The 12,718-nt window shown below is 32.9% G+C and overlaps 1 protein-coding gene across 1 annotated transcript in view; it reads right to left on the bottom strand.

Moving 5' to 3' along the window:
* Positions 1 to 12,718, bottom strand: part of Epha6 (EPH receptor A6) — a 737,672-nt gene that overhangs the window by 287,998 nt on the left and 436,956 nt on the right. Inside the window, exon 6 of the mRNA XM_013024079.1 lies at positions 10,054 to 10,178. Coding sequence (XP_012879533.1) covers positions 10,054 to 10,178 — 125 coding nt within the window. The remainder of the gene's footprint in view (positions 1 to 10,053; positions 10,179 to 12,718) is intronic.

Here is a 12,718-nt window from a genome sequence, read left to right as displayed (position 1 = left end):
GCTGTTGAAAGGGGCCTCAGTTTAATCTTCAATGCAGAAAATTATATTTGGTCAAAGATCCTTCATAATTATTTCTTCTTATTTGAACCAGGGTACAGATTTAGGCTTTTCCTCCTCATTTGAGAAACTAAGACACTTAAGTCTTCCCATGAGAAATAAGGATAATAATAGCAGAGCCGGGAAACGAAGCAGCTTAGCACACACCACTTACGGCAATGATCTAAAAGAAATTTGCTCTAATAGTTTAACTCCCAGGGCCCTTTTGTAGTAATTATTTCTTCTCCTAAATTTTGAGGGTCTGATGCATTCTTGAGGATTTAAGTGCCTTTCTAAATGAGGAAAGTAAAGCATTTTCTGAAATAAACTTCTTTTAGAGATGTACTAGTTAACAATAACAAAAGATGAGCCAAATATCAGTGTTTGGAGAATTAGTTAATGCAGGGAGATAGACTTCTGTTTAGCCTTCCCTTTGTTAAGATATTTGTATTAATGTAGTGGATAATACAAATCCAGATACAAGTTTCATGGAAAATGATCTTTCTTGAATTAATGCTTGTTTTTTTAACTCAAATCAGGTGAGCAATTAATTTTTAAGTAGCTTTGCATATTTTTAGCTTGTTTTTTGGGAAGACTACAAATGTGGCTCGAAAATATGTAGATTTCCAGAATGCTGTGGCAATTTACTCGTTTGTCCGTATGATTTTTTTAAACTATCTCTGCAATTCTTAGATTTTTTTCTACTTTGTGTTTTGGCTAAAACATCAAATACCCCATTCTTCTCTTATTATTGCTGTTTCTTCTCATCTTGTATGACCAAGTAACAGAGAATAGAAATAATGTTTTTGTAATCATGGAATTCCTTAACTTGAAAACAACTTTATTTATTTTTTCAAACATCATCAAAAATAAATAGCAACAGAATTCAGAAAAGTCATAGAAATGATGAATTTTTTATGAACATGGAAACAAATACTTCTTAAAGGATATTAAATTAAATTTAAAAATGTAGAAATTGAGCATATTGAAACACAATTAGCAGAGCCATGGTTAATATATAAGCCTTCTAAGATGTACACAGAGCATTGGGGTTAGGACTATAATTGTGGTGACAATAGGCCACCAACAGAATAACCTTCCAACCTCCCACCAGTAAGGACATAGCTTTATTCTTCTAAGAAAGCAGAACACCAATTTTTCACACTCATTTTCTTTTTAACCTTTATTGATGAGGTTTGGGATATGCTACTCCAAATATGACATCTTGGCATTTGAGAAAATGACAGAAACAGGAAACTGCTGCTTTGATTTTCTCCTGCCCTTCTCTCCCGAAGCAAGGTCACGAGACCCTCATTCAGAAGGTGCCCTCCCTGTTCCCAGAAGAAAGAGACATCTTTATCTTTGAAGACCCAGAGTTATAGTGATGAATCTGAGCAAGCAGTTTGTGCTAAACCTCCTCAGTCAGTTACCATATTTGTCTAACTTGACTTAATCTATTCATAAAATACAAGGGTCTCCCTGTTTTGGGAAAGGGAAGGGGAAGGAGGCATTATTTTTGGAAGTTCTCATGTTATATAAAATTTACATTACATGAATTTGTATGATTTTCTTGTGTTAATCTGTCTTTTGATATAACAGGCTCAGCAATGAGCCTTGCAGAAGGAAAAGAACATTCATTTGTACTGTATCTATATTTAAAAAAATTAATGAAATTACTCAGAGTGCTGCATTTTCTTTTCCCTTTTTGGATGACCCAAATCTTTTAACAGTCTGTATACAGCTTGTACAATTTTAAATAATTTTATTCTTCGAACCTGAGATAGTCTAGCCTTTTAGGAAGCGGAAGACATTTGAAGACAGAGTAATTGATAGATGTTTGTATTGCGAATGATGGGTGAGTCCACACACCCTGCTCGACACCACCTTGTAAACGTCTTTTTAATTACCTTCTCCTTTGAATGGTTCACACCATACAGATGCTGTGGGTGACACAAGAATTTCTGCCTTGAGCAATTTTGGGACACTCTGGGCCCACTAAGACTGACAGGCTTCCACAGAGAGTATAATATGTGCTGCACCGAATGGAAATTGGGCATGAAATCACCATAATGAGCATTTGTATCAGTAAATTTCCTTGCTGTATATATTTTCTTTCAGGTAATGTTGTTTTAATGCAGTACTACATGTTCATGCCCAATTTTTCTGTAGTGGAGACTGCAACAAATAAGGACTGGGGGGGGGGCGGTAGTGTGTGTGTTTTGGGAGGGGGAGGAGAGAAGAACACAAAATCTTACCAGTGCCAAAATGCTGATCTTACTAGAAACAATGAAACACATCTAAATGAATTTGGAATTTTATTGACTGCATTAAATTTTGTGTGTGTCTGATATAATGCAAATCATATAATACCTAGTCGTAGCTAGTTAAAAAGATGTAGCCGTCTATGCTCACACATGTTTTCTTATACACAGAGCATTGTTAGGATTCTTTACTTTGTCTGTCTTTAAATAAAATATCGAAGAGGCAGCATTTGTAACATGGACTGGCAGTGTTACCATCCACATGATATCTAGTTAGAAATGCAGTAGGAGATAGAAGGAGATTCTCTCTCTCTCTCCCTTCTCTCTTTCCCCCTCCAACTTTCTCCCATCCTCCCCCATTTTTACCCTCCCCCTCTCTTTATCTCTCTCTCTAGATATACCTATCTATATCTCACGAAGTCCCATAGTAATCTCTCGTCCATTTGTTATAGTGTTAACAATCTTTATCTCTTATCTTTATCTCATCAATTCTACAGGAAACTGGAAAAAAGGCAGAATTTTATCCTGTCATCCACACCCACCTGCCCAACCACATGAACTAGAATTTACATTCTACAATATCTCCATGTCATTCAGGTGACTTGTATCTATTTTCCTTAGTCATAGTTTTCTTAGGTCCTCATGTGGTAATCACATTTAAGGCACACTTATAAAGCTTGTTAATTAGGTTACTATAGGGGAAAGTGGATGCAGAGAACCTGGGAGATGTAGCTAAACAATGGATGGAAATAGTGAAATTTCTGGAAGTGAAAAGAAAATCATCCGCTTCCCTTAGGAGAACATCTACAGGAAGGAATAACAACCACATAAAACAAATGATCAAAACCTGTAATAGTTAATGGACATCATTTAAGAAGGAAGGAGTTTACTTTAGGTTGACTATTGTTATAGAATTGCTTCATTTATATTTATAAAATAGAGATTCAATGATTATATGTCTTTCAAACCTAAGGGATATTACTGATCAACATCTGTGGAAAATCTACTTGAAAGTTGAAAAGAAGGTGAAGAAAGAACAAGACAACCTTTTTAAAGTGTGAAATTGTAGAAGGTATCTTAAAAGATGCTTTTACCGGAATGTGTGAATTAACTAAAAATTCCTGAACATTGTATTTGTAACCTTTGATCTGAACTCTTCTCTAGTCACTTTACAATCACTTTGGTTCCAAGAAAGGAAAGATTTACCAATACGTATCGCATGTAGAAAGTAAACTACCACTCAAATAGAGTTTCTTATCTTCTTCTTCTTTTTGGGTCAGTTATGGGGCTTTAACTTTGGGCTTGGGCACTGTCCCTGAACTCTTTAGCTCAAAGCAAGCACTCTACCACTTGAGCCACAGTGCCACTTCCAGTTTTTTGGTGCTTAATTGGAGATAAGAGTCTCATGGACTTTCCTGCCTGGGCTTTGAACCACCTAAGGAGGCTAAGATCTCAGCCTCCTTAGTAGGATTACAGGCATGAGCCATCAGCACCCGGCCCTCTTATCTTCTTAAAAGAAACAGTCACAAACTCAGATCACTCACCAGGCAATTTGTTTCTTATTTATTATAATGGTAAAGTGATAACATCTATTCTAGAACTCCAGCAGAAACAAAGACTAAACTAATGGCTACCTAGTTCAGACCTGTGATTTGAAACTGTTTTAACTGTACATATCTTTTTATCACTTGCTCCCACTTCCTCCTTTTTAATCTGAAACCAATATCAATAGTTCTGAACATAGCTAAAGATGTACTGAAATGCCATCTTCCTATGGCTGTCATGTAATAAATCTTTCTGTGCCCATCACCATGTCTCTTTATTTGGCATATGTGGCCAGTGGCCAGATGTGACTCTTGAACTTGGGGTCTGGGGTCTACAAACTTGGTTTTAATATGGAATGTGTGACTTTCAGAAAGGAGCCCAAACCTATTATAATGATGAAAATTCTTCCCACAGATCTTCCCAGGTTTTATAATCTCACTGTTCTCCATATTTTTATATTATATATTTTAATTAAATTCATAGAAAATTACTTCTATAATCTATGGATTCATTAGAACATTATCATATATTATCTTATTATTGACTGATAATTTTATTATATGTAGATGTATTATGTAGATATGTAGCTATATTATGCTCTATATATTTTATGCTAGATGTAGATCATTACTGACCAGCTAGATGTGAGAAATGCTTCTTTTCTCATGATGAGTTTTCCTAAACAATACAAAAAACTGCTGCATGTGGTAAAAATTAACAAGGAAAAAACTTTACCACTCACAGTATCTTTAAATGCTGTGAAAGAATAATGAACTGTTGTGGAGGGAATTCATGTTTGCAAATGAGCTACCAGTTGGTAATTAGTGGAGCTCTACAACACCCTGATGGGGTAGGTATGGTTTATTGCAGCCATTTTACAGATGCAAAAGGGCATCTGAGAGAAATAAGTGTTTGGCCTCAGGGAAGCTACAAAAATCAGAATCAGCAGAGAGCATCAGCTTTCCTGAGATGGCCTCTGTGATGCAAGGTCCCCTCCCAGCTTGGACTCCACTTACATCATTGTGATTTTGGTGAAGTCATGCAGGTCCTTGTCTCTTAAATGTCCTCATTTAAAGAATAAGAAGAGTAATGGCATTTTCCCAAGTGGTTGTTCTTAAGATTCATTATATAGTTCATGATTTTAAAAACTAATAAAAAATGTAGAGGTGAATTGAATAATGGGTGGAAAATGGAAGGATTTGGGGAAGGAGAGTAGGAAAAAATAACCTGGATTTTTCTGTTCAGATCGTTAATGATCTGGGAGAAAGAACAAAAGAAAGGCAAAGGAATAGAGGAGGGGAAAAAAGCCAGATGAAGATATGAAACTTAACTAAGTTAGAAAGATAGATTCTAAAGGCTACTGTGATGAAGTACCATAAGGAAATGAAGAAGAGAGTGTTGGAAACTACAAGAAAGCTACTCTTATTTTAAACTGGCAAAGAAGCTGACTGAATTATGACCAATGCCTAAGGGCATGTGGGAAATAGATTTTAAGAATAGATGAACTCAGACATCTGGTAGAAGAAATATTTAAGGCACAAAGTTTTAGAGCGTATAGCAATTTCTTTTAATTACATATATTTACATTCAAGATGGGAAAAAAACAATGATATAAAATGAGGTTTTAAATTAAACTAAGTTTGGGTATTTGAAGAATTCTCAGCCTTGTCAGCTTGTAGAGAATGAAAAATATTTTCAGTAGAGGACACCAAGTATCTGATGAAGCCATTGACCAAATTAGTATGAAAAGAATGAAGCCATTGTCTTAGGACAATGAAAGAATGATCTACAAAGATACTTTGGAGAATACCAATTCCTGTAGCTCTCATTTCTAGTTCAAGGTGGTAAACATGAGGAAATATGTTCAAAGACACCCCAGGACCTTTGAGCTCACTGACCAGGGCCAGAACTAGTCTTTGCTCCCATATTCTGGAAACTTGATATTGAACTTTCCAGACTTGTAGTCTCCAGACTATAAGAAATTTCTCTCCTCTTCAAAAACCAGCTGGGCTGAGGTTCATTGTTCTAGCAGCATAAAAGGGATTAAAATAAAAGATACATTTAATACTGAAGGCGATATTTAGTTTTTGTGACTATACCAGTACAAATAAAATATACTGGGATTTAAAAGTATGTTAAATTACAGGAGTTCATCATTCTAGACACTTACTAGACAGGTGGAGTGACAGGATTATGACATTAAGTTAAACAATTGCACACAGATTTTGGTATGCCAGTTGCTGGAGACAATTACTAAAGCTATTGACAGTCCATCCATCCATCCATTCATCCATCCATCCATCCATCCATCCATCCATATTTATCTATATTTGCAACTTCTCTCTTCTCTAAGTACTCTAAGTACTCTCTACCCTCTTACCATTAGCAACACTTGAAACAGCTTGATATATATGCAATTTGTTTATATTTCTCCTTAACTTACATAATAATGCACAAATAAAAATATACATATTAGGAAATATCTAAATTTTCTACATGATCCCCTAAATAATATAAAATTAGATCACATATGTTTTTCATACATATAAACATGCATACTGATATATATGTATATATATCTCTTGATTTTCATACTGAATAATATTTAGATTCCTAACAATGAAAAAATGCTTTTAGTGAATTCTATTGTAAGTTACCCTATTTGTTAATTGTATTTATTCAGAAAGAGGAACTGTATTCTAAATACAGATATGCAAAATATACATACTTAGAATTTGAATTCACAATAGGAAAAATTCTTAATATTGTCAATCAATTTATGAAGTCTGATTTTAATATTTTAACATCATTGATTGCCTCTACATACATATCTAAATATGAAAGAAAAATTTTACTTATTTTTCTTATGCTTTGTTTAGTATACAATTCCTAATCTGTTGTTTTCTGGTCCTGTATTGTACTGTATGATGCTTTATTAACTTTTGCTTAAATTCATTTTATATACTGATTTGGTACTTTTAATCTTTACATCTATTTAAAATTAATCTTTACAAATCAACAAAATGATTGAGATCTTTATTTTAGTTTTCTACATGTGAATTTTTGGCATATGAGATTTACTAACTTGGGAATGTGGCTTAGTGCTAGAGTGCTTGCCTAGCATGCATAAAGCCCTGGGTTCTATTCCTCACTGCCACATACACAGAGCTTTACTGACTTTTCTTCTTTGGCCATAAGCCTGATGAGAATTAGAGTCGGACTGTGAATTAGAAATCTTTGACTTCAAGATACATACTAAACCATTGTTATTCATTTATCATTATAATTTTCTTACAAAATAAAAGTCTCCATAAAATTGTCAATTCCTCTATTAAAATGGTATTCACAATAAAGCCAAATGTTGCATACCTAATACTAAGCATGGATATTATGTTTACTACTATCATTAAGAATCTTTCTGATTTTCCAATTTTAATTAGATGAACGGTGTTCTGCTGAATCTGACTTATCTTTACTTGCAAATCTTACAAGTTACTTTCATTCTCAACATATGAAGCATAAATGACTAGAAAATGAGCCAGTAATTTTTCTGTCTCCTAAAATAAACACAGAAATAATTTTATTCTGAATAGTTTTTTATATGTATGTGTATGTGTGCACTGCTTTTTCAAAATAGGCATTTGAATGGATAAATTTGTATATGTATATTTATATATGCATATATATATATATATATATATATAAAATTTCCTAGGGAAAGCATGATACAGGGTGAAGTATTTGAAAGGCTTGCTCAATGGTTCTCTGAGCACGGCTGGCGTGGTTAATGTTCAAAATCACTAATCCAATTTAAACTTTTTAAATTCTTCTTTTCTTAAGCCATGGATTTATCCATATCAGATAAAGATGTTATCTTTCATTGACTACATGATGATGTAATTACTAGAGTGCAAAAACTGGACACAACCATGCTAATTAATGAGTTATTCACCTCCATTTATTCAGAGTGGTAGAACAAAGGTGGCATTCAGTTTTGACTCTTGTGCTATATATATTGATTTAGAATAAACATAAAGGTATTTATGTTGCTTCCATATTGGTGTTCAAAAATTGTATCATCACAAATGCTGCATTAGACTTCAAACTGAAAACAGACAAGGGCCAGTGCAGAAAGGGATTCATTTGAAGATCCCTTATCTCCCTAAATATCCTTTATCTTCCTAATGATGAGTTATCTTCCTAAAGACCAGATCCAACAAGGAAGAATGAAATCATCTTAATGATTTTCACTAAAAATTCACTAACCAAGAAAGACTAAACTCACATCATATAAGAGACTGTATGTCAATCTCAGAGAGGTCATAGAAACTTTGTTCTAGGCAATTGTCTGTCTTTTGGATTCATTCATTTTCTCTATAAATTGCTTACTATCTCTATGAAATGATTTACATCTCCCACTTTTCACTATGAAGAGAGTCTTTACATTGCAACCATCTGACTCTTTTTTAATTTCTTACTTTTTGTGGCTCTGGGGTAGCCATGATTGATAATAAGCATGTATTCTTTTTCTCCTACTAATCTATTGGCCTATAAAATAGTTTATTTCAATAAACTATTAAATAAAAACCTTCCAAGGGAAGGGTTGAATATTTCTTTGTTTCTGACAAGTTACAGAAATGAAAGACATTCTTTATTATTATAGTAAACCACTGGAAATTATAGATGATTTATATAACATTTAAAATAAATTGAATGTGCCCTTTATCAGCATTCTAAAAGTAACTAAAACAATGACACATATCATAATTCATATATATGGTTGTATTATCTATATCAAGAATTCCATAATGGTGAGGAATATGAAGGAAATCATAAAAAAGAACATAAGTATAATTAAAGAAATAGATAATTTGAAAAGTATAATAGCTGAGAATAATTTTAAATGATGAAAGGGAAATTAGATTGATTTGTCAACCAATTTCATTTTACTAGCTTCTTATGAAACAAAATAATTGATCTGAATGAAGTGGAAAATATTGAATGCAATAGCTACTTCCATTTATTCTTTAATATATCTTTTTGAAATTACAGTGGAATATATCAAAATTTAAACCCAAAGGACTATGCTACATAATCACTTTAAATTACAGTAATTCAGTTTTATAATTTATTCCCTACAGAATATTAACAAATTGTAAGTTGAAAGATACATATATACATATATATCTGAATATGTATATGTATATACATATAAGTTTCTTTCATTTTAATCTGATTCCAAATAATGTAAGTTAAATTTAAGAAATTATAAGCACAATGCTAAGTTAGAGAATATTAAAATAAGTAGTAAGTATGTTAGAAATAAAGTTAGTAGTGACGGATTTTGAAAATGATAAATTTGATCCAACATGGAATATTACTAATATCTTGTTTGCATACACGACAAAGTTCATGCATGGAAAGCTCCTAGATAAATAAGACTGACTAGAATCATGCCAATTAGCAAAGGGACGAATAGACCACAATAAAATGAGAAAATGGGTATAAACTTTATGAAAGGAGATACCCAGAAGAGCATTTGTGCCACAAAAGAACAAAAGGTGAGGGGCCAGTCAATAGCCCACTTTTTTTTATTGTTGTTGTTCTTCATGGGGACTGAACTCTGGTTCTGGGCGCTGTTCCTCAGCTCTTCAGCTCAAGGGTAATACTCTACCATTTGAGTCACAGCACCACTTCGAGCTTTTTCTGCTTATGTAGTGCTGAAGAATCAAACCCAGGGCCTCATGTAAGGCAAGCACTCTACCACTGAGCCACCTTCCCAGACCCATCAATAGCCTACTTTCAATCTTCAGTGAAGCTCAGTTGGTGCACATATCCAAATTTACCAAACAGAACATAATGTAAGTAAGATGATGTCAAAGAAGGAATGTGGAACACATAGTACCTGGACCAAGAGGAAGAGGGAAAGGGATCATCATGCTCTAGATACAACATTGCTTGAATCTCTGAGTGTGCCATCAGAGATATTCAATCCTGCAACACAACCATTAAAGTCTCACTTTGTTTCACTTCTTACCTCTGAGTCCATCCTTTGAGCTTTGATGGGTGAATCTGTTTTACACAAGTATGAGTTTAGGCCAGAGAAAACCAGATTTGAACTGATGTAATGTAGTAAGAAAACATTCATGACATATATATATATACATAAAATGTATATATAATTTTTTAGGAAGCTCAAAATGAGACCTACCTTTTCATAGTACTTGATCTCGTAGTCCAGAATGGCTCCATTGGTAAAAGCAGGTGCCTGCCATGATAGGGCGATGCTATTCTGTGACGCCCAATCCTTTCTTACCATTCCTATCAAAGAGGGTGCTGAAAAACAAAATAAGTAAGAATTAACTGGCAGGAATGATTTTATCTAAATACTTTTGCATTTTTTTTCAAGGAACACAATTTTTTATTGAAGGGGACACCCATTTGTTGATGCTAAATTAGTAAGATAACCATAGAACCTACTTTATTCAACCTAAAGGTAGTATTAACATATTTTGAAACAATATTAAAGAGCAATGGAAAAACTCAAATATTCCAAGGACAAGAATTAGAACTCTTCAATTTTATTCTGCTAGGATATTCAATTTAAACTGGCTTTGGCCTGAGGTTCTCAAATGAAGCTCAATATACTTGGGTCCTGTGTTTCAGAAAATCATTATCTGCCATCAGAAAACTCTGCAATTACACAATCATTTATAGGCTTTTCTTTCTCCTCCAGATATCTGAATACTTTATTAAACTTTATCGAATACCCTTCTTATTTAAAGTGAGTATTTTCTTGTCTTTGGGAGGATTAGTTATTTAGCATGGTTTCTCTAACAGTTGAATAAAATGCTTAACATCAGCAGTTTATTTTCAGAGCCATATCTAACTTTTTTACATATATAACATTATTAGCAATCTGAACTTGGCTTAAAATAGTCTTGTGTTAAATTTCCAAAATTTAATTATATATTTATATTCTTGGTACTTTAAAAAGAATCACTTTTCATTTTTAAGTAGCCTATGTTTTAAAGCAATAGTGTTTGATATAGAAGTAAAAACTTAATCATGGACAAATCCAAATTAACTTTCATTGAAGTACCATTACTTACCTACTAGTCTGACAAAGGAAAAACATTAAAATTTTAACAGCACTGTTGTAGGTAGGCTGTGGGAAAAAGCATGTTAATTCTCTGTCAGTATAGATGAAACTTTGTATGAATTTATGATAGTAAATTCACCAATTTGAAGCAAATTATGTATTCATTTAAATTTTGACTTTTTGTACTATTAGAGACACACTGCATAAAAACAGTAATATATTTACAATATGATTTACTGAAATTTATTTGTAAGTACTGGAAAATCTACAGATGTTCATTAATAAGAATCTGGCAAAAGACCTCTGCCAAGGGAGAATTCATAATTAATGCAAAGGAGTTATGACTACATATAGGTATTGCAATGGATGGTCCAGGATTTACATTTAGTATTAAAAGTAAGGAGGAGGAAACACATGAAAATTTATGTAAAGCTAAACTTAATAAAATTTTATTTAAGTACTGTATATGTATATGTGAAATACCACCATGAAAAGCTCTTTGAACAATTAACATACATTTAAAAGAAAAAGAATGATGAGAATATAAAACAAGTCCTGTCCACAGTTGGGAAAAAATGGAGGAAGGCAGGTAGACAGAAAGCGTGAAGGAGGGTGAATGTGGTGAAGATACTTAGTGTACATGTGTGAAGTGGAGTACACTGGGATTGGTTTGGGGAGCAGGAGGCGGGTGTGAACATGAGTGACAGGGCGGTGGGTCTGATTTCTTAGTGCTGCTTTTGTGTGTCAGGGGAACATGTCTTCTTAAATTTATGACACTGAAAGGTCTGGTTCTTCAAAGAACATAAGGGCTTTGGAAAAACTTAAAAACTGGAAGTTCAATGAGAAGAATGTAATTATATACAATTATATTCATAGAAATGACAGATGATTATAGAAGTCACTAAGAACTAGAAGCTTGCCTTATGAGGCAAAACAGTAATGGATAATGTAAATAACAAAAAGCACTCAGAAATCATTCACGACTTAAATGGAGACACTTTTACTATTAATAAGTTCCACTAATAAATCTATCTCAGTTGGAAACTGCATAAATGTTCTTACATTATAGTGTAATAATGTATTAAATGATGTTTTATGGATAAACTTCAAAGTGAAATTACATTCAAATTAGAAGTTGATTTAAGCATATCAATTCATTACAATTTTAAAAGATCCTTTTCATGTATACAACTGATGGTTAATTTTCAATTTAATGTACACTGTCATAAAGTAATATTGCCTGTGGATTACATTTTACCTCAGAATCATTTGGTACTCAAGGTCAGTAATGTAATCCTTTGCAAATATAAAAAAAATTCAATCATGGCAACAACATGATAATTGACTATTGAGTAAAATATAGGTCTTCTGTCTTCATCGACAGTGATCAACTAATTATGGATCATCTAAATTTATAAGTGCCATTGTACACTTACATAAAACAAACAAAAAATTATTCCTTAGATATATGGTTCATCACATAAATATGAACTTTAGAACTCTAGAACTTTGGTAATCTCATCTTTATCTTTATTCTTCAAATATGTAAATATCCCTATCTTACATAGATGTTGAACATACATACATAATTCAGGATCATTCACTTTATTTTTAATACTACATCTTAAATTCTGATCCACATTTTATAGAATAGTTTATTATACTTAAAATATTCAACCATGTTGATATGCTTTCCAATATTGATAAATTTTCTAATGTTGTATGTGGAAATTCCCATTTTACTGTTTGAGATTAATTTTTCTTTCAGGCCTGA

This window comes from Dipodomys ordii, unplaced genomic scaffold (assembly GCF_000151885.1).
Source record: "Dipodomys ordii isolate 6190 unplaced genomic scaffold, Dord_2.0 Scaffold73, whole genome shotgun sequence".
Taxonomy (NCBI): Eukaryota; Metazoa; Chordata; class Mammalia; order Rodentia; family Heteromyidae; genus Dipodomys; species Dipodomys ordii.
This window is presented reverse-complemented; position numbering and strand designations above follow the sequence as displayed.